This window comes from Eumetopias jubatus, unplaced genomic scaffold, assembly GCF_037043125.1.
Source record: "Eumetopias jubatus isolate StellerSeaLion01/CBP00866 unplaced genomic scaffold, mEumJub1_p1.0 scaffold_14, whole genome shotgun sequence".
Taxonomy (NCBI): Eukaryota; Metazoa; Chordata; class Mammalia; order Carnivora; family Otariidae; genus Eumetopias; species Eumetopias jubatus.
Genome location: NW_028274820.1, coordinates 87,382,642 through 87,405,071, shown reverse-complemented (window position 1 = coordinate 87,405,071; position 22,430 = coordinate 87,382,642). Strand labels below are relative to the sequence as shown.

At 36.8% G+C, this 22,430-nt stretch overlaps 1 protein-coding gene across 3 annotated transcripts in view; it reads right to left on the bottom strand.

The window, feature by feature from the left end:
• MKLN1 (muskelin 1) overlaps positions 1 to 22,430 on the bottom strand; it is a 177,822-nt gene that overhangs the window by 13,292 nt on the left and 142,100 nt on the right. Inside the window, exons 16-19 of one of the 3 annotated variants that reach the window (XM_088018511.1) lie at positions 18,002 to 18,104; positions 10,875 to 10,929; positions 9,852 to 9,905; positions 503 to 859 (exon numbers count right to left, since the gene is read on the bottom strand). In XM_088018511.1, the coding sequence (XP_087874637.1) occupies positions 738 to 859; positions 9,852 to 9,905; positions 10,875 to 10,929; positions 18,002 to 18,104 (334 nt within the window). In that variant the 3' untranslated portion in view covers positions 503 to 737. Of the gene's footprint in view, positions 1 to 502; positions 860 to 9,851; positions 9,906 to 10,874; positions 10,930 to 18,001; positions 18,105 to 22,430 lie in introns of those variants that run through there. The other 2 variants (XM_028106146.2, XR_003609795.2) reach the window with 2 other exon arrangements.

Genomic DNA, 22,430 nt, shown 5'->3' with positions numbered 1-22,430 from the left:
GCTATTCTAATATCCACTATAAAATATATCATTACAGAAATACTATATACCAATCTCAGATAGTACCTGGATCAATCTTGGGTTTCATTTTTTAGTTTTATGACAAGGAGCATAAATTTGAGCCCTCTGTTCCTCCTACTGTTGAATGTAATACAAGACTCTAGTCAACAGAGACACATAAATCACTTTAACATACATCACTTGCCCTACAGAACTATATACTTTTAAGAATGAAGTGAAGAGGTAAACAAGTGACACCACTTACAAGCAGTTGTATGATGCGAGGCAAAGTGAAATGGGAAAGGAGGAGAAAGGGGAGAGGCCAAACCAGCCAACAACAAAACCCCATTCTTCTTTCTAGCACTGAGTCTGTTAATAGTGCTTATTTGCCCCAGTTTTATAAAAATCAAATAAAAATCAGAAAAGGGTAAACTGCCTGATTATTTCTTCTTTTATATTCATTCGTTCTTAAAAGTTAAAGTAAGAAAAAAATATATATATATTTAAATGGAAAGAATACCAATTTCACTTTATTAACCTAATTCAGGAACAGGATGAGGAGAAAGGGGCTGAGGTGGGGTATGAAGGAAGAGGGTTAAAACTTGTGACAGTAAAGATCCCTTCAAAATTCTGGTGCAGTCCTCGATCACGGCAGCCTAATTGTTGGTCAACAGAGTTGAACTCCAAAATACTGAACGCAGACTCCTGTTCTGCATTGCTGTCCAGCGGCTCTCCAGTTACAGCATGATGAGATCTACCAGGTTGCCTTTAGGGGGAGTCATGCTGTCAGGAAAGAAATTTACTAAGGTGTCAAAGAGCTGAGTTCTTTGAGCATAGGTGTGATCCACGTCGGAAAAGCCTGGTAAAGGAGAGATACAAAGACACTCATCCACTGTGTCTAAAACATGTAACAGAGAAGCTAGTTGAGAAAAGCAGCAACGTATAATGGAAAAACCAAACCCAAATCTGATTTTAAAATGAGACAGACATGGGTCTTGAACCCAGTTTTACTACCTGGCAGTGGGGTGATCTTAGGTAAGTGAACCAGCCTTTCTGTGACTGTTTCCACAACTGTAAATTTGTGTTAATCTTGTCTACTTCGTGGCGTTACTGTGCATATTACATGCAATTATGTGAGAAGCACCTGTTCTAATGACTGGCACCTTAGTAACAAATAGCGATTTCTCTTCTTTTCCTTACAAGCATTTTCCTCTTCTAGTCCACTGAGGCATTTTCACTCCTCTTTTTCTGACTTTATAATGCTTCTGACCCACTAAACTTTTTTTAATAATAAAAATACAATAAAATCAGGGGCGCCTGGATGGCTCAGTCGGTTAAACATCCAACTCTTGGTTTTGGCTCAGGTCATGGTCTCAGGGTCCTGGGATCGAGCCCTGCGTTGAGCTCAGTGCTCAGCACAAAGTCCGCTTGTCCCTCTCCCTCTGCCCCTCCCCCCCACTCTCTCTCTCTCATAAATAAATCTTAAAAAAATACAATAAAATCAAAACAAAAAAAATACTAAAATCACTTTCTTTAGAAGGTGGTCTAAAATCATTAAGGTCCTGAGAGCTGGAAGTAGTCTCAGAGAACTGAGTGAAAGAAATACATGTACAGTAATGTGGAACAGTGCCTGGCACATAGTAAATGCCATACATTCACGGTACTATGCACCAGGCTCTCGGCCAGGCACACGTCATGTGAGAGATAGAGCAGTGAACTACCTTTATCCAGATAAACATTAGAAACTGGATGACATTCTTAACAGGTGGGGACAATGGAACTAAAGGATTTCCCCCCTTTAACTTCTAGTAAACATTTAATTTTCAAGTTTACTCCAGCCAAAGGAATATTCAGTGAGATGCTTCCTTCCTTTTGTCAGCTTGTATATTGTTTTAATCTACTTCAAATTTCTTATGTACATATGAAGTAGGAAAATGATAATATAGTGTTCTGATTTCCCCGTTCGTGAAATGGCTGAGACATGAGAACCCTACTGAGTACCATAAGACACAGAAATAGTGCCAGAAAGTTATATATGCCATGATACTCTGAAAATTATTTCAAATTGGACCAATTTTCATTCAACTTACAATACAGTTTTAGGTACACTCTGTTTTTTACTCTTGTAAAGAACATGAACAGAACAGAACATTGCCAAGGATACCAGTTTCCTGGAAGGAAAATAAACAATGCCTCAAGAAAGGTACATTCCTTTTTATTAAAAAAAAATTTTTTACTATTATTTTAAGTTTGAGGACAAATGTTTACTTCTTTGGAGCTTAAAATTTAATTAAGAAATATCATGGAAATGAATGGAAGGAAATACTCCAAAATGTAAACAAAGGTTATCTCTGAATAATGAGATTTTTTTTTCTATTTTATGCTTCTCTGAGTTTTCTAAAATTTTTAAAAAATTCAAACTCCTAGTTTCAAGAATAGTACCTCAAACACTCATATACCCTTACCTAGATTACTCAGTTGCTAACATTTTGTCACGTGTTCTCATGCTCTCTCTCTGTGTTTGTACCCCACACATAGTTTTTTGTAGAATGATTTGGGAGTAAATTGTAGACAATTTCATCCCTAAATACTTGAGTTCATTTCACCTAAGAACATCACTTAAATAACCACTATATATTAAATTTAGGAAATTTAACATTTTTGTCCCAATAATCTTTTTTACAGTCATTTTCCCTACTCATCTAAAACTCAATCCAGTATCAAACACTGTATTTAGTTTTCTTTGGCCTGGAATAGTTCCCTCAGCCTCTGTTTCTTATGATACTGATATTCTTGACAAGTACGGAGCAGTTACAGAGTTGTAGAATGTGTTGAATTTGGGTTATCTGACTGCTTCCTTGTAATCAGATTGAATTTATGCAGTTCTGGCAAGAATACTACAAAAGTGATACTGTGTGCTTCCCACTGCATCATGTCAGGAGGCAGATGCTATCCGTTTGTCCCAATGTTAACTGTGATCACCTGATTAAGCTGGTATGGCCAGATTTCTCTAATGTGAAGGTGTTGTTTTCTACCACTGCAATTAGTAAAGTATTTTATTTAGAAAAAATTTTTGTTAAGTAGGCTCCTCGCCCAACACGTGGCTCTAACTCACAACCTTGAGATCAAGACCTGTGATCAAGAGTCAGGTGCTCCATGGACTGAGTCACTCAGGCGCCCCCAGCAATTAGTAAAATATTGACAAGACGACAATTTGAGACTGTGTGAATATCCTGTTCCCCAACAGACCTGAACCCAATATTAGCCTTCACTGATGATTCTTGCTTAAAACAATTATATCTTGCTAAAACAAAACACCAATGGTGTTTTCCTAACTCTACAATTCCTTCTGCATTTGTTGACTGACACTAATTATAAAGAGCTTTTCCTCCATTTTATTTGTTTGCATGAGTATGTACTCATGGATCCTTTTATTGTTCAATATCTCGTATTTATTACTGTCATTATTCATTTTAATACTCATATTGTCCCAGTTTGGGCCAGCAAGAGCTCTTTTGAGCTCGTTTCTGTGTCTTTTTTAATGTTCCCATTAATTTTTGAGCACTTCCTTATTTCCTGGTAGAGCAAGATATCCAAGCTCATCTTTACACAGCTCTGAAATCAGCCATTTTTTTCAAGGAGCCCTAATTCCTTTTAGTGGTGAGTGACATTTAGAATTAAAGATCATTTGTGTTAATTGCCAAGGGTGGTAGTGTTTCTAGGCCTGAACACATATGTGCACACATTATATACACAGCTGTTTTTAAAGCAAAATTATGAGTTCGTGATTTCATTGATGATTCCCATTTTTTTAGAACTCTACAGGAGTCTTCCTCTCCTTAATCCCATTCCCTATTTACAGTATCTCCTTTCTCCCACTAGGAAAACTGATTCTCTACATCATCATATTTACTCATTTGTTCAATGTAAAATACATACAAAACATGTTCCAGAATTACTATATCCATACCATTACCAACAAAAAGCCAAGATTTCTTTGCTTTTATTGTCTTTAGACTAAATCTCACTAAAGAGTATAGTCTAAGCACTGTAGCATTGTACTGAAAAAGTTTCTCTTTTTTCCCCCTATTGTGTGGTAATATTACCAACTGTTTGTAGTCAACTTTAGAGTTTTTCCCTTGTTTTATTTACTTTCTATAATTGTAAAAATGTCATAATAGGTTTTATTTTTAAGAGAAGATATTGATTCTGTGGTAATACTCTAATGAAGTAATATAATACCTATGTATTACTAATATATTACTAATGAAGTACCAATGTATCCAAAGTAATATCAAATGAAGTAAACACATTTTCATGAGATTAAATGATTTAAGAGGGAGGGAAACACTGAGTTCCTACTCTGTGCCAGGTACTTTATATATGACCACATTTCATTTTTTTTTTTTTTAAAGATTTTATTTATCTGTCAGAGAGAGAGCGAGCGAGAGAGCGCACACACAAGCAGGGGGAGCATCAGTCAGAGGAAGAAGCAGGCTCTGCACTGAGCAAGGAGCCTGATGTGGAACTCAATCCCAGGACCCTGGGATCACAACCTGAGCTGAAGGCAGATGCTTAACCGCCTGAGCCACCCATGCGACCCTGACATTTCATTCTTATAAAAAACTAATGAAGCAGTTATCATAAACTCCCCTTTCAGATGACAACTTAGGGATATTCAGTAACTTTTTAAGATCTCACAGCTGGTGAAGGAAGAGAATGGAATGTGAACCCGTGTCTATCCACTCCAAAACCCATTTATTTATTTTTATTAACTAATATTCACTGAGGGCTTAAATTGTAGGCAGTGTGCCAAGTTCACTTAACCCTTAAAAGAACATGTTTAATTATTTTTTGACTTAATTTTTTTCTCTTATTAGAGTATATATAATTGACATACAATGTTATATTACTTTCAGGTGTACAACATAGTGATTCTGATTTGACAATTCTATACATTACTCAATGCTCCCCATGGTAAGTGTGGTTACCATCTGAACATGTTTTACTTTTATTCACCATTTACCAATGAGAAAATTGAAATTCACACTATCATTAGATAAATGTTTAAATTATGGTAGATCCTATTATGGAATACCATGTATTACTTAATAAGAATATAATAGATCTAGTGTAGTTTCTTACAAACATCTCCAAGCCACATCATTAAATTTTAAAACGTTATGTTGTAGAATCCATATTTTACATTGTGTAATAAATAAAACCAAAACACACAAAACTATACATCTGTGTGTGGTTACAGTCCATCTTTTTTATGCAGATTCCTTATTTGTGCAGCTGCCTAACCATTAAAACGTACCTGTAACCCCCAAATCAATACTTGTGGCATGATGTGGTCATTCACAGACATGTGGAGAGCAGTAAACATTTGAATCAGCACAGGCACATGCTGTCAGCCAAGGGTGAACTGGGTGATGCTCTGCCTTCTTTTAGCACCTCTCATACTATAAACAAGTGTCCTTTTCAATCTACTGGTGTCATATTTTTCACATTTTTGTGCTTTTTGTTGTGACTTCACTGCTTAAAATGGTCCCCAAGCATAGTGCTGAAGTGCTATCTAGTGTTCCTAAGTGGCACTTCCTAAAAAGGCCATGATGTGCCTTATGGAGAAAATACATGTGTTTGATAAGCTTCGTGCAATGTTAATTATATAAGGAACCTAACTCTGTATGTCCCATAGGAGAAATGGTTTAGTATTTACTAATTCAGTATCTCTTGTGACTTTACAGAACGTAACTATTGTAAATAAAGAAAATCACTGCATTTGTAGGTCTGTGTATATAGTTGGGTGTGAAAGTTGTTCAAGGAGAACCTTAAGCTATATCTGTAGTCAAAGTTTTTTGTTTTTTTTTTTTTTAAATACATTAAAAAGGGGTAGGCACTAAGAAATGTAGATTCTAAATCTCATACTCCTAATCAGTGTGTCTCTCACTTCATTTTCATCATAAAATGGAATGAGGAACTAATTACTCAAGAGTAACAGACACTGGTAAAGCTCAATGAGAAGTAGTATAATTGGTTTAGAGAATGAACTCTGAAGCCATACTATTAAAGTCTGTATCCTAGTTTTGCCATTCATTAGTACTATTCCTGGGCAAGTTACCTAAGCTTCTCTGTGTCCCAGTTTCTTCCTATATAAAAGGAGATCATAATAGTAACTACTTCATAGGATTATTATGGAGATTAAATGAGTTAAGACATGTACAGTGCTTAAAATAGTACCTGGACCCATAGTAAGTGTTCAATAAATACCAGCTATCGCTTTTATCACTACTACCATCACTAAAGACAATGACTGCTCTAAAAAGAAAAGTGACCTATTAGGAATATATTTTTTTCTCTCTCTTTTTTTAAAGATTTATTTAATTTGGGGCGCCTGGGTGGCTCAGTTGTTAAGCATCTGCCTTTGGCTCAGGTCGTGATCCCAGCGTCCTGGGATCGAGCCCTGCATCGGGCTCCCTGGTCAGTGTGGAGTCTGCTTCTCCCTCTCCCACTCCCCCTGCTTGTGTTCTCTCTCTCTCTCTCTGTGTGTCTCTGTCAAATAAATAAAATCTTTAAAAAAAAAGATTTATTTAATTTATTTGAGAGAGAGGAGAGAGAATGAGCGGGAGGGGAAGAGGAAGAGGGAGAGAGAATCTGAAGCAGACTCCACGCTGAGCAAGGAGCCTCATGCAGGGCTCTATCTTACCCTGAGATTACCACCTGAGGTGAAACCAAGAGTCAGATGCTTAACCGACTGCACCAGCCAGGTGCCCCTAGGAATATACTTTTAACTTAACATCCTATACTGACTAGGTAATGTTCCCTACTTCTGGTAAAGAAGAAATAGCAAGAATTCTCATTTTTCTCCTGGACACGTTTGTTGATCCTTTCTATTGCTAATAATAAACTTACTGTTATATAAAAAGTACCTGTAAACATGTGGGCTACAGACAAGAGGCTGAAGAAAGTATCTTGCTGAAATCTAAATTTGGTGGATATAGCAAAAGTATAAAGGCTAAAAGGGCATAGCAAATGCTGCGAAATTCTTAAGGCTCCTCATTCACAAATATCAACACAATGACAAAAAGAACTACTTTAGGCATAAAATGTTTTGAACATCTGTCTGAATTCATATTTTGCACATATTTGGACTCTGAAAGTCCTAAAAAGAGGTGTTAAGATAAAAAAAGGCAATATGTACTACAGACCAGATTTTTCCTACTTGTCACATACCTTGCTGAAAACATGCTTAAATTGCTTCAGTGCATACTTTCTGGAAACAAGACACAGCTCTAAAAATTAGCAAAATGTCTGAGTTCAAGTTTAAAAGTACCCATAGCCACCAGAAGCTCTAAATTAAAGATCCCCAGAGGTGGCTTTTCTCTGATGTCAGTCATTTTTCAAAACTAAGATAATGCCAGCCAGTTATTTGTAAATCACTTTCCATCTTTTTAATTTTTTTTTTTTAAGATTTCATTTATTTATTTGACACTGAGAGAGGGAGAGAGCACAAGCAGGGGGAGTGGCAGGCAGAGGGAGAGGGAGAAGCAGGCTCCCCGCCGAGCAGGGAGCCCAATGCAGGGCTTGATCCCAGGACCCAGGATCATGACCTGAGCCAAAGGCAGACACGTAACCGCCACCCAGGCACCCCTGATTCTTTAAATTACATAGGACACTAATAAATACTTTCATTTAATTCTCAGTAAGAGGTTAAGATAAACAATTCTGAAGGAAGTCAGTCAGAAAGTTTGGTGGAGGCAAGTATTTTTGGAGAATTTGAAAATGAAATATTTAGTTTATCTGTACATGAAAAATATATACATCTAGGGGCATCTGGCTGGCTCAGTGAGTAGAGCATGTGACTCTCCATCTTGGGGTTGTGAGTTCAAGTCCCACACTGTGTGTAGAAATTACTTAAAAATAAAAATCTTTTTTTTAAAAAATGTATACATAGGGGCGCCTGGGTGGCTCAGTCGTTAAGCGTCTGCCTTCAGCTCAGGTCATGATCCCAGGGTCCTGGGATCGAGCCCCGCATCAGGCTCCCTGCTCGGCGGGAAGCCTGCTTCTCCCTCTCCCACACCCCCTGTTTGTGTTCCCTCTCTCACTGTGACTCTCTGTCAAATAAATAAAGTTAAAATAAATAAATAAATAAAATAAAAAATGTATACATATATACATGGAATAACCCATTTGGTTTCAATTCTTCTTTAAAAAAAAGATTTCAGAGAGAGCATGCGTGTGTGCACGCGCATGAGTGGAGGTGTAAAGGGGGCTGGGGGGCAGATGTAGAGGGAGAGGGAGAGAAGCAGACTCCCTGCTGAGTGCAGAGCCCCATGTGGGGCTCAATCTCATGAACCTGAGAACATGACCTGAGCCAAAATGAAGAGTTGGACGCTTAACTGACTGAGCCACCCAGGTGCTCCAAGATTACATTTTTAAGGGAGATAATAATAATAGTACCCTGAATGGAACACGTAGTGTTTTTTACTGTGCTAAGTGTTTTCCATAATTATTTCATTTAATTCTCTCAACAACTTGAGGTAAGTACTCTTATTATCTCCATCTTATAGAGATGGAGAAATTAATTATTAGAAAGGTGACTTGCTTGGGGCGCCTGGGTGGCTCAGTCATTAAGCGTCTGCCTTCGGTTCAGGTCATGGTCCCGGGGTCCTGGGATCCAGCCCTGCATCAGGCTCCCTGCTTGGCAGGAAGCCTGCTTCTCCCTCTTCCACTCCCCCTGCTTGTGTTCCCTCTCTTGCTGTGTCTCTCTCTCTCAAATAAATAAATAAAATAAAATAAAAAAAAAACAGGGTGACTTGCTCAAGGTCACTTTTGAAATTAGCAAGTGGCAAAGCTGATATCTGAGCCTAGATTCTGACTCTTAACCGCTCTCCTACATTCTCAACTCTTAACTACTAAAGATACTGCCTCCCTTCAGAGAAGGTAGGAAATAAAACCCCATAGGAATATTTTTTTCTATTGTTTGTATTGTCCTCATGTTATCTGAGGTTTGCTTGGAATCCAAGTAAAACAAACAGTTCCTGATAAAATATATTAGCTGGCAGTGAATAGGTCAGATACTGAAGAAAGGAGTTAAGTTAAAGGTAAAATATTTGCTGACACCAGCCTAATGTATTTAAGTAACGGCCAAGAAATTCTTGTTCTAAAGGCTACATATGGGGGCACCTTGGTGGCTCAGTCGTTAAGTGTCTGCCTTCGGCTCAGGTCATGACCCCAGGGTCCTGGGACTGAGCCCCCCATCGGGCTCCCTGCTCAGCAGGAGGCCTGCTTCTTCCTCTCCCACTCCCCCTGCTTGTGTTCCCTCTCTCGCTGTCTGTCAAATAAATAAAATCTTTTAAAAAATAAATAAATAAATAAAGGCTACATATAAGTCAGCCAGAGACATTTTAGTGTTGCCCACCAATAAAATAAAAATAATGGCTCTGGGCTGTGGTATCCATACATAACAAGGCACATGTTTATTCAAAGTATCTATGTGCCAGGCTCCTAATTCATGTATCACTAAATCTCTGTTTCAAATGACGAAATTCACAAGGCTATGGACTTTCTAAAATAATGCTTATACCTAGGTTCTCCATCACAAGGTTGAGATCTCTATTAGCCTCAAGACATTTGCATGTATGGAATTGTGGTAAATGATTATCTAAATTTTCAGAGAACCTATGTTTTACGGCAGTCTGCTCAGTCCTGCCCTGTGGAATCCTATGTATTCTGGAATTAGAACTCAGAACTAGAGTTGCCTAGATCAGTGGAGAAGCCTCAATTACTGGTTATGGAACAAGAAAGGGCAAGACCCCAAGGAAAATTCCTATTCTTTCCCATCTTACTGAAAAACACCAGAATTATATATGCTCTGTCTTTTCCTCTGAGGTACGGTTCACCTTTAGGAGACAAAAGGACAAACAATGAAGAAATTAAATTTATATTCCAAAATGTTATTTTATTCCAGAGATAAAGAGTAGTATCTGAATTACATATCCTGGAAAATTTCAATATTACTGCTCAGTTTTAAGGCAAACAGTAATAGCAGTGGCATCAATGGAATTAATAAGCATTCACAGTGTGACTGTATTTTATAATGACAGGAGGAAAGCTGGAAATTCCCATACTTCAAAAGCCTACAATCTTGTTGAAAAAGTAAAGCTATCCTAATGACTTATCCTAATGAAAAGATTCTTAAAAATTGACCTGAATAAAGCTCTGGGTTGTGGAACTTCTACGAATTCCCCACTTCACTACAGTCTAGCTTACTTTAATAATTCATTAATACCAAATGAGAGTATTCCTAAATGAAGACCAATGCCCCTGTGTGGGGTGTCTGAGAAACACCGGAGTTTCAAGTAGAATCTATCTTAAACAATTAAGGTAACAGCACACAAAAATTCCCATTTTCAGGAAAGAGATAATGCATTTTCTCAGAGCTCAAAACATTTTTTCACTGCCTACCCCATCACTAATCTGTTGATCCGACACAACTCTGCAAAGAACAAACTGAGAGGAAAAATCATTCAACGAAGAAGTGTTATCTCATAGTAACTGTACCAGTAATTCACAGCCTACATTCCAAAACAATGCTATACAAGTTAATTTATTTTGATCATGCTTCTACTGCCGTTTGCCTAATAACCTAGCAATTGGTGTAATAGGAACTGCAAACTAACCCATGAACTGGTGACTGATGCATGGAAAATAACTTTGTAGCAGGTTATTAGAAATTTTGCATGCTACCTTGAAACTTGCTCCATTTGTTTAGAAGAACATCTCACCTGATGTTTCATTTAAAAGAAACCAAAACCCAATTCCCCAAAGCTAGGGCATCTAAGCTGGATAAACTACACTGGAATACTTACCTAGAGCTGTAAAATCTGAACCAGATTTGAACAGAGCTGAAGCTAGGAGCTGAAACTGTAAAAGAAAAATAGAAGCAAGTTAGCTGGCTAAGCATATTAGAAAAAAATAACATACCATTTATTAGCCACTGTATTGTCTCTGCACATGCGCTGCCTAAGTCTATTCAACAAATAGTAACAAGAACACTACGTTTAGATTAAAGAATATGCTGATTTTTCTACTGGACTCCTTTCCAAAATACTGGACCAAGTCTTGGAATTATTTTATTTTTAAAATTTATTAAAGTATGTATTGTGAACAAACAACAGGTTAACTGAAATTGAGAATATTTAGAACTATGGTATTTACTTTAATTTGGGAGAACTATTCATCTTTATCTTGAATGAGGATGCTGGAAAATAGGTAAATTAAAGGAAGAGAGTAGACCAGTGAGTAGAATCTCAATGGAATTACTTAGCACTTTGTAAGACCTAAGTGGTTGATACCACTGATTCCTCAGGATGTATTTTATACCTGTGCTTCCAGCCTTTAAAACTTCAGGTATCAATCACATTAATATTTGTAAGCCCTGACGAGTGGTCTTTTGAAGGCCAGAAACTGGACAAATATCCTAGAGGAATTACCTAAGCAAGAGTTTAGGGAAAAAGGGAACAAAAGGAAGAATTTAAAATCTGTGTTTGTTTGTTTTTTAAATATTCTGGGTATTAGTCCTCTGTCATATATATCTACTGCAAGTATTATTTAGTCTGTGGCTTTTCTATTTTTCTAATGTCTTTTATGAAATTTTACTTCTGTTGAAATCCCAACTTATCAAGATTTTTTAAAAGATTTATTTATTTATTTGAGAGAGACTGCACATGGCAGGGTGGGGGGAGGAGGGTCGGGGAAGAGGCATAGGGAGAGAGAATCCCAAGTAGGCTCCATGCCCAGTGCAGAGCCCAAAGCAGGGCTCAATCTCACAACCCCCAGATCATGAGTCAGACACCTAACCGATAACCGATTTCCTACCCAGGCGCCCCCATATTTTTTCTTTTATGGTTCTTTTTTTTATGGTTCTTTTATGGTTACTGCCTTTGTGTCATTTCCAAGAAATCTCTGTCTATCCCAATGTTGTAAAGATGTTTTCTTCTTGAAGCTTTATTGTTTTAGATATTATATTTAGGTCCATCTTAAATTAGTTTTTGTGTGAGACAGGGGCTGAGATATCAGTACCATTTGTTAAAAAGACTTACCAATTCCCCATTGGACTTGGCATCCTGGCCAAAAAAATCAACTGATCACATACATGTGGGTCTACTTCTGAACTCTGTTCTGTTCTACTGATCTGTCTATCCCTAAGCCAGTACCACAATGCCTTGATTATTGTGGCTTATACAGAATCCTGAAATCAGGTGGTATGAAACCTCTAACTTTGTTTTTCTATTTTCAAGTGTTTTGACTAGTTCAGGGCCTCTGTTTTTCCATATAAATTTTAGAATCAGTTTGCCTATTTTTTTCAACAACAAAGAAATCCAAACTTGCCATAATATTGATAGGGACCACATTAAATTAAAAACCAATTTGGGGAGAATGGGCATCTTAACAATTCTTAGTCTTTCAATCCATAAAATGTGATATCTCTCTCCATTTATTTCTTACAATAGACTTATTACTACATATTTATTGTGGGATTAATATAAACAGGTTTAAAATTTTCATTTTCTAATTGTTCACTGCTAATATAAAAATATTGTTTTTTTTTCTACTGACCTTGTATTCTGTAATCTTGCTAAATTTACTTATCTTAGTATTATTGTTTTGTAGATTACATGGGGTTTTCCATGTACACAATAATGTGATCTACACACAATTTTCCTTTCCAATCCATATGCTGTTTATTTCTTTTTCTTATGGCACTAGCTACAACTTCTGGCACAATGCTGAATAGAGGGTGTCTACTGACAGCAGACATCCTTTCCTTGTCATAATCTTTAGGGAAAGAGTTTTACAATTAAGTATAGTACTAGTTGTTATATTTTTCATAGATGCCCTGTATGAGATTTAGGAAGTTTCTTTTCAAGTTTACTAAGAATTTTTTTTTTTTAATCATGAATGGGTTTTTAATCATGTCAAACACTTACTCTTCACTTATTGAGATGATCTGTAGTTTTCCTCCTTTATTCTGTCAGGGTGGTGTATCACTGATTTTCAAATGTTAAACCAACCTTAAATTCCTAGAATAAACCCTCACTTGGTCATTGTGCATTAACCTTTTTATATATTGCTGGATTCAATTAACTAAAATTTTATTAAGAATTCTGCATCTACATTCACAAGAGGTCTATAGTTTTCTCTGCTTGTACTATTTTTATTGGGTTTTTACTGAGAAAGCCATTTAGAACTACAGTTTTCTTTGTTAGAAAGTTTTCAATTACAAATTCAGTCTATGTCTGTAATTAATACGGAGTTCCTTAAGATTTTCTAATTCTTCCTGTGTCTGTTCTGTTGTGTCTTCTAAGGAATTTGTCCATATCATCAAGTAGCTGAATTTGTTGACAGTTGTTCATAGGATCTCCTTGTTCCCTTTTTATGTATCTATAGGGTCCATAATGATGCTGACAATTTATATTTTCACTATTTTTTTCTTTGTAAGTCTTGCTATTTTATTCACATTTTCAAAGAACCAACTTTTCTCTTTTTAAATTTTTTTTTGTTTCCTATTTCACGAATTTCCTATCTTCTACTTATTTGAGGGTTAATTTGTTCCTCTTTTCTGACTTCTAAGGTGAAAGATAAACCCACTGGTTCTACATACAAAAGGACAGGGTGAAAACTATTATTTTAATAATCTGATTAAGTGGAACTGGTATGTACTGGCCTGATATGTACAATAGGTACCAAGTGATATTACATAATCTGAATAAAGCCAGACATGAATATCCAACTATCACCTCAACGTATAAGGTTGGCTGTTCAACAGGCATCTCAACTGGAGATATCCAACATTATACTCCCGATCCCAGTCAGGAGCCCCCATCTATGACCACAAACTGGGTCTACCCAGGCACTTCTCATTTCAGTTGATAATAGCTCCATATACTCAGGCTAATAACTCTGGAGTCATTTCTTTCAAACCCTACATCCCATCGATCATAAAATTCTGTTGGTATTACTTTTTTTTAAGTTTTATTTAAATTCCAGTTAGTTAACATGTAGTGTAATATTAGTTTCAGGTGTACAATATAGTGATTCAACACTCCCATACATCACCCAGTGCTCATCACAACAAGTGCATTCCTTCATTCCCATCACCTATTTAACCCCAACCCCCCCACCTCCTGGTAACCATCAGTTTGTTCTCTACAGTTAAGAGTCTGCTGGGGCACCTGGCTGGCTCAGTCAGTAAAGCGTGTGACTCTTGAGTTGGGGTTGTGTGTTTGAGGCCCACGCTGAGTGTAGAGAGTATTTAAAAAAGTCTGTTTCTTGGTTTGCCTCTTTTTTTCCCCCTCTTTGCTCATTTGTTTTGTTTCTTAAATTCCACATATGAGTGAAATCATATGATATCTGTCTTTCTCTGACTGACTTATTTCATTTAACATAATACTCTCTGGCTCCATCCATACCGTTGCAAATGACAAGATTTCATTCTTTTTTTATGGCTGAGTAATATTCAGGGGTGTGTGTGTATGTGTCAATTGATGGATACTTGGGCTATTTCCATATTTTGGCTATTGTAGATAATGCTGCTTATAAACATCAAGGTACACGTATCCCTTTGAATTAGTGTTTTTGTATTTTTTGGGTAAATACCTAGTAGTACAATTGCTGGATTGTGTGGCAGTTCTATTTTTAACTTTTTGAGGAACTTCCCTACTGTTTTCCATAGTGGCTGTACCAGACTGCATTCCCACTGTTGGTTCTACTTTTAATATATATTGAGAATCTGATCTACTTTACTTCTATTTCTACTGCTGCTACTTTGGTGTGCACTACGATAATCCCTTGCTTAGATTTCTACAATCTCTTTTATAGGTCTCTCGGCCTCCATTCTTACTCTCCTTTAGTCTATTCTCAATACAGCAATCAACCAGAGTGATCTTAGATTTTAGTGATCTTAAGTCAGGTAAGACAAAGCAGACACATCACTCCTCTGCGTAATACCTTGACCTGGCTCCGTATTCATTTAGAGTAATAACCAAAGTCCTAACACTGACTTAGGAAGTCACTCACAGTCTGATCTCCCAATCCCTGCTCTTACCTCTCTGACCTCATCTGTGACTACTCCCATTATTCTTACCTCTACTCCGGCCACAGTGGCCTCCTTGCTGTTCTCCTAAACAAAGCCAGGATGCTCCCACCCTTGGGTCTTTGTTCTAACCCTCCCTTTGCCAGGAATTATCTTCCCCAAATTATCTACTTACATCACTTCCTCACACCCTTCAAGTCTTTGTGTACATCTTATTTCTAAATGAGGCCTATTAAGAGCATCCTATTTAATACTGCAACTGTCCAATTCTCACCCCTCCTAATTCTGATCTCTCTTTACCCTTTTTATCTCTCTTTAATTTTCCCATAATACCTATCATTACTAATGTACTACATAATTTGCTTATTTAATATGTTTATCATCTCTCACCACTAGTAATAAGTACCACCCAGGCAGATATTTTGCTTGGTTCACCAATATATTTCCTGTGCCTAGAAGAATGCCTGGCGTATTGTAGGGACTCAATACACATCTGTTAAATGAATGACACCAGTACTTTGGAAGCTCAGCGGAAATGTAATTAATACAAAATGTGTAATACTGGCTCAAAACTTGTTTTTCTCATTCCTTCTCTATTATAGAATCTTCTCTGAAAACGGCAGAATTAATTTAGGCAACCTTGTCTCGGGCCTTTTCTAGAAAAAAAAAATCATTTTCATAGGGTTTATCAGCAGCTCATTGCCAATTTAGATCGGACGTTCTGGAGACTGGAGGAAAGCAAAAAATCATTATTTGGCATACAGCTGGTAGTCCATCATCATTTTTCCAATAATAGGCACAGTGATGATCATCATCATGATAACTGGCCTCCCAAAAAAGAGAAAAACCTAAAAACCACTTCTAGTTTCTGATACAATCATTTAATATAGTAAAAATTTTTGTAAAATATACAGAGAGAACAAAAACAAGCTTCTACAGAAAACAAATAGTAAGGTCTTTTTTGATAAGTGGAATGATATCTTATAAGGAAAGTGAAGACCTATATGCCTTACTAACAAATACTCTAAGTATATACCCTAGAACTGTCACCAAAGGATTTCTTTTCCCAAAACAAAATCCATTTACACATTTTTAAACAAAATAATAATCTTACAGACCAGTAATCCTCAATGTCAGCAGTGTTTTCTGTTACATAAGAGCAGGCGAGAGACTCTTAGGGTGAGGGTATTGTTTTGAAAAAGTCTCTGAAGCAATTCTGATGCTGACACACACACACACACACACACACACACACACACATACACACAGTACCATTTTAACTAACTTCTATTAGGGCTAAACAACTCTTGATACATAAAGCTTTTAAAAAATGGAAGTCTGTGGCATATAAAATCATAATTTCAAACTACAGAGGAGAGGAGAAAAAGAGAAACCTGCTACCAAAATTTTTAAAATGGCTCTGTTTGAACTTGAGATACCTCCCTGTCCTGGTTTTTCCCATTAGCTTAGCTTTAAGAACAAACTGTCTGTTTTCTTTGGCCTACTTGCAGTTCACACAGCTGAATTTATTTACTTTGCAATATTTTGTTTTGGTTTGGTTTTAAAAAATAAGAGAAAAATGAATGTTCCCGGGTTAGAGCCATTTTAGATAGACTATGGAGAAAACACAAGGAAATCTATTTATAACTTTCAAATGCATGGTCTAATAAAAATGAAGATTAATAGACTCTTTACAACTATGTTCAGTTATAAGCCATAAAAGATGAAACCAAACATACTCTGCTACTTGGCAAAACTATGACAGTTTCACCATTTCAAATAGTATCATGAATTGATTGAAGACTCAAGGAGAGACAATTAACTGTCCCCCTTCGGGGGAGGGGGTTCCTAAAACTGATTCTCCGCCTAGGGAAGGGTTATAACCCAAACTGACTAAGAGCAATCAGACTTATTTTCACAGTAGGCAACTATGAAAGAGAACCTCCTTGTTTTGGTGCCAAGGAAATGCAGGCTCTACTGCTGGAAAATACAACGAACCTGGTACCTGCAAGTGATTTGACATTAAATCTGAAACCTGTGTCATCGCTGAACAAGAAAAAAGCACTGCTTGATGGCTATTGCGAAGCCAAAGCAAAGCAACAGAGAACAGGGAAATGGATGGTTGGGACAGAATTATATACCATCAGCACCAGTTCTGTGAGTGGAAGGCAAAATGGACTGCAGTTCACATGCTGCTAGATGAATATGCACAAGGACGCTTGGCAAAAGTTAAAAGTGACAAAAGGAATCTCAGCAGTTAGTAGGAAGACAGGCTGTCAGACTATGAAACTCACTGCAGGTGTATTCACACACTGTAGATAAACAAATATGCTCTAAAAATATTACATCTTCTCTTTTCCCTCCAGTATTAGTAAGAAAAAAAGCCCTGAAAAGTAATGATCTGCTACTAATTTCTCAAGGTCAGGGACTCCTGATGAAAGAAGTCAGTACACTGTAGTTGAACTATTCTGCTATGACATTCATATAACTAAATATCAAGGTAGCAGGGATTCTACTCCTACCGACCACTCTTCACTTTCTTCTTATGAAAGAGGAGAGTTTTCTTTCTTCTCTTATGGGATTTTGGAGTATCAAGAGAAAAGTTTATATTGAGCCATTATGTAATCCTTAAGTGAAAGAAGCATGGGACTACAGAAGTAAAAATTTCTATTTCCTTCCCAACACACAAAACTCATGTCTAAGCTAAAACTTTAAACCTGAGAATCCTTTTCTGAAAGGATCTAGGGCTTTTTGTGTGACCTGAACCTTTTATCATCACATGAAAGTAAGCCTATTCAATTTTTATTTCATCTGCTGTGGGCTACTTTAAAAATTATTAGTGTCATCATATTTTCCTCATTTTCCTTTAAACATCTAAGAGAAAAAATAGCAAGTTTTTACCTCTTTCGTCTCTTCTGGGTCTGAATGATCCACAGTTATATAAAGATCGTTTTGTAAATATTTCAGAGCACTAAGAGGGTCCATTTGGGCCTTTTCTTCAAACCTAGAAAATGTAAACAAGAATAATAATTGTCTGGAGTTACGAGAAAACATCAGAAATGTCATTCAGACCTGCAGTGGAATACTCTGTGTCTGAGGAGTCATTGCGGGTATCTAACAAAAACCTGTGTTTGGGAATCCAGAAGTGCAAACACTGCCCCGGAGAAGTAATGGTAATGCCAGGTGGGCACAGGCATCATGGTGCTAGAGACTGAGGGGAGCACTTCCTACCCTCCTCTAAAACTACAAGCTAAGATTAAATCAACTATGAAACATAGTGAATATGTCAAATATTTTACGTAACAAAACTGCAAAAGAGCTGAATATGTTTCATAAAAAACAAGTAGAGCTAAAATAAAAATACCTGGTTAGATCTGTGTAATATACATTCCACCAGAGGTACCTAACGGGTACTTCAGAAACAGAAATGAGTATTTTTTTTTCTATCATTAACACTGATTGAAAAAATATATATTTTAAATTGATTAAATATTTTTAATAAGATTATTTCCTGTCTCAGTCAATAATAATAAAAACAACTGTAGCAATTACTTATCAAGCGTGTTATGTGCTAGACACTGTATTGAGTATTTTACATATATTACTTCATTTACCCCCACTCTGATGACAATAAACTTTTATTATTTTTTACAGATGAGAAACTGAGGCTCAGAATGAACTCGGCCAAGATAAGAGCTAAAAAATGGCATAAGTAGAATCAAACGCAGATCCATCTGATTCCAAAGGCTGAAAAGAAAACAATGAGTTAGTTCTCTAACAGAAAAAAAATCCGCTTGGGACTGTTTATCTATTTAAATCTTTTGTTATGGCATAATTATATATGGATTTATTTGTAATAAGTTGGTATGCTTTTCAAAATATTGTACAGAGAGAAAGAAAAGAAGACATTTAATATCACTTGGGAAAGGAAAACAATGAGCCTTTCACAATGGTGTTCAGGCTGATGGCATCAATAATTTCCTGTGTTTAGAGCTCATCTCAGAGACAGAGTACCTGTATTTCAAGCAGGGCAAAGACTAGCAAAATTTTACAGCTCTGTTGTATCAGGTAGTACCATGCCTGTCAGCTAGCCTTCAAGCCCTCAGATGAGAGAGCTCCTTAGGCAGAGGTCAGGTTACTCTACCATCTTGTCCAAAATGGGTTAGACCAGTTTTGGCACCTGAGACAAAAGCAATCCTCTGAAACTTGATCAGCAGTCTATAAAGTAGCCTGGCAGAATTATTCCCAATAGGGATACTCTCCCCAGGGAGCCCTCTCTAAGAAGATACTCTCTTAGAGAACCTGAATGTGAGATACACAAGGACATAAAAGACACACAAAACATAGAAGTCAGTAAATAGAAGACATGAGATGGTAGGTAGATCCATTTTCCTAGAAGGTGAGTTTTCTCTCCTTTTTCTAAGCTTTCTTTGGCCTGCAAAAACTCATCATTGGATTTATGTCTGCAATCTAGAGTTCTATTTCAGCCAACAACTGTGTCCTGTACCTAGAGGAACAGAAATTAGCCCTATTAAAAAGTTCTTCTTTTGTTCCTTTCTACCCCAAATTGTTGATAAGTCTGTAAATTTCAATGTTATAGGGAAAAATAATAGTGGTATTTATTTACTGTACTGCATGGTACCATTAAGAACAAAGACACATTTCTTGGCATACAGTATACTTTTCTCCTTCCAAATTTATATTTTAACTAAACAGAATACGTAACTGTTTTCCATAAGAACAATAATGAAAATAAACAAGCCAGCCCAGCAGTATAGAGTAAGGTCCCACAGAATGAAACACTAGTTATCCATTTTAATATGAAATTTAAATTAAAAAGGTAATTCTCAGGCTCTATTTCAATTCATATAAAGCAACTTCTATCTATTCTGCCTGCAATGTAGCAATGTCCCTCAAACTCTTAAATTCATCTAAGGGTTGGTAGAAAAAAAAGTCTATGTCTTTTCAAACATCTAAAATGGGCCTGGGGCACCTGGCTGGCTCAGGCAGAGGAACATGTGACTCTTTGATCTAGGGCTTGTGAGTTTGAGCCCCACATTGGGGGTAGAGATTACTTAAAAATCAAATCTTTAAAAATAAATAAAAATAAATAAGTAAATAAATAAATAAAATGGGCCTTTGACTATCAGTTCAAATTAGTAGTAGACAAGATTCTCAGGATGCCACGACTACTCTCCTTTCATACCCATATCCAATCCATCAAGAAATTCTGTTGGTGCAATCTTCAAAGTTTATCCAGAATCTTACTGGGCTTTCTTGATCTCTTTTATGGAGTGTCTCTCTTCCTCTGCCTTCTCTCAAATGGTGGCGGTCATCAGATAATGCCAACATCTCTCTACTCTTCTAAGTCAGCTCCTTTTCTTTGTTGATGACTCACAAATGTAATAATCAGCACATGCCTTTCCTCCAAATGCTAACACATGATCTCTAAAACCTAAAGTGCACCAAACTGAACTCATCCTTCCCAACAAACAAACCTGTTGTTTCTGAAGAATTCCCCATCTGAGTGAAAACAGCCACAACCTTTTACTCATTTCTTTTGGAAGAAAACCTAGAATGGTTTTTATTAAAAGAGAAATCTGAGTGTGTTATTCCTCTACGTAAAATCTTTCAATGCTCTCCTTTCGCTCAGAGTAAAAGCCAAAGACCCTTCACCAATTGTCCCCTTCTTATCTCACTGACCTCATTTACTACCACAATCACCTCACTCATTCTACTTCTACCACACTGTTCTCCTCAATTTATTCCTCAAATAATCCAGGCATATTTTTAACCTCAGAGCCTTGTCTATTACCTATCTGGAACACTTTTCCTCTCAAATATCTACATGATTCGTTCCCTCATATTCTTTATTTTTTTAAAAAGATTTATTTATGTATTTATTTCAGAGAGAGAGAGAGAGAGAGAGAGAGAGGGCGAGCGCGGGTGCAAGTTGGGGGAGGGGCAGAGGGAGAGGGAGAATCTCAAGCTGACTCTGCACTGAGTACAGAGCCCGATGTGGGGCTTGATCTCATGACCATGAAATCATGACCTGAGTCCTGAAATCAAGAGTCGGTTGCCTAACTGACTGAGCCACCTAGGTGCCCTTCTTCCCTTGTGTTCTTTACGTCACTACTCACCTTTGCAGTGAGGTCTATCCTAATATTCTTATTTAAAAATCACATACCCAGCTCCCTAACTTGTACAAAATAGTTCTTAACCTGTTTTAGTTCTTTTTCATAATACTTATTAACATATAAATTCCTTATTATGTTTACTGCTAGTCTTCCTTCAAAAGACAGAAACTTGGGGATAGGAATTTTTGCTTATTTTCTTCACTGACATATCCACAGAGCCTAGGATAATATCTAGCACATAGTAGGTGCTTAATAAATATTTCTGCAATAAATGAAATTTCACTGATGTATAAAGACCCATAGGTAGTTGTTCTGGCCATTTTATACATGAGCAAAGTGATCTCCAGAAAGATGAAGTTACAAGGCTTAAAGATCAATCCAAGGTTCAGGTCAAGTACTTTTTCCAATATAAGACATGAGCTCCTAAAACTGAAGTCAAAATGTAATCACAATCAGAAAAGAATAATACTGTGTTCCATATTTTTATGCTACTATTACTACTCTAAATGAAAATACTCTATCTCAGTCGTTAACTGTCTGCCTTCGGCTCAGGTCATAATCCCAGGGTTCTGGGATCGAGCCCTGCATTGGGCTCCGTGCTCAGCGGGAAGCCTGCTTCTCCCTCTCCCACTCCCCCTGCTTGTGTTCCCTCTCTGGCTCTGTCTCTTTCTGTCAAATAAATAAATAAAATCTTAAAAAAGAAAAGAAAAGAAAATACTCTATATAAATGGATAGGGTCTTTAAACGTTAAATTCTCCTTTCAGGGCTTTTCTGGTTTCAGTTCTGAGATGAGCTAGCATACTTCTTTTCCCATGGTAGAAAATTTCAAAGGCTGCTTCTTTGACCCATCACACGAACTTGTTGCCTCTCAGCTTCAGGCACTATTTTATGAACCATTCTCATCCTCACAAAATTTGCTAGTGTTTCATCATATACTTAAAGGTTTAAATGATTTGTTACTGATTATTATCTTTTATTCTTTATCCACTGACATTCCTTACTTTATGCCTTTTACCAGCACAAGTCACTAACAATGGTGTTCGTACTTAAAACTTAAAACATACCATAATATATTTCAGATTTCCACAAACTGTCATTTCACCTGCCCACTGATATATTTTCAAAAGAGAAAAACATCCGTCAAAGATTAAAAAAAATAATACTTCTCACAATGGTGTGGCTGAGAAAATGAA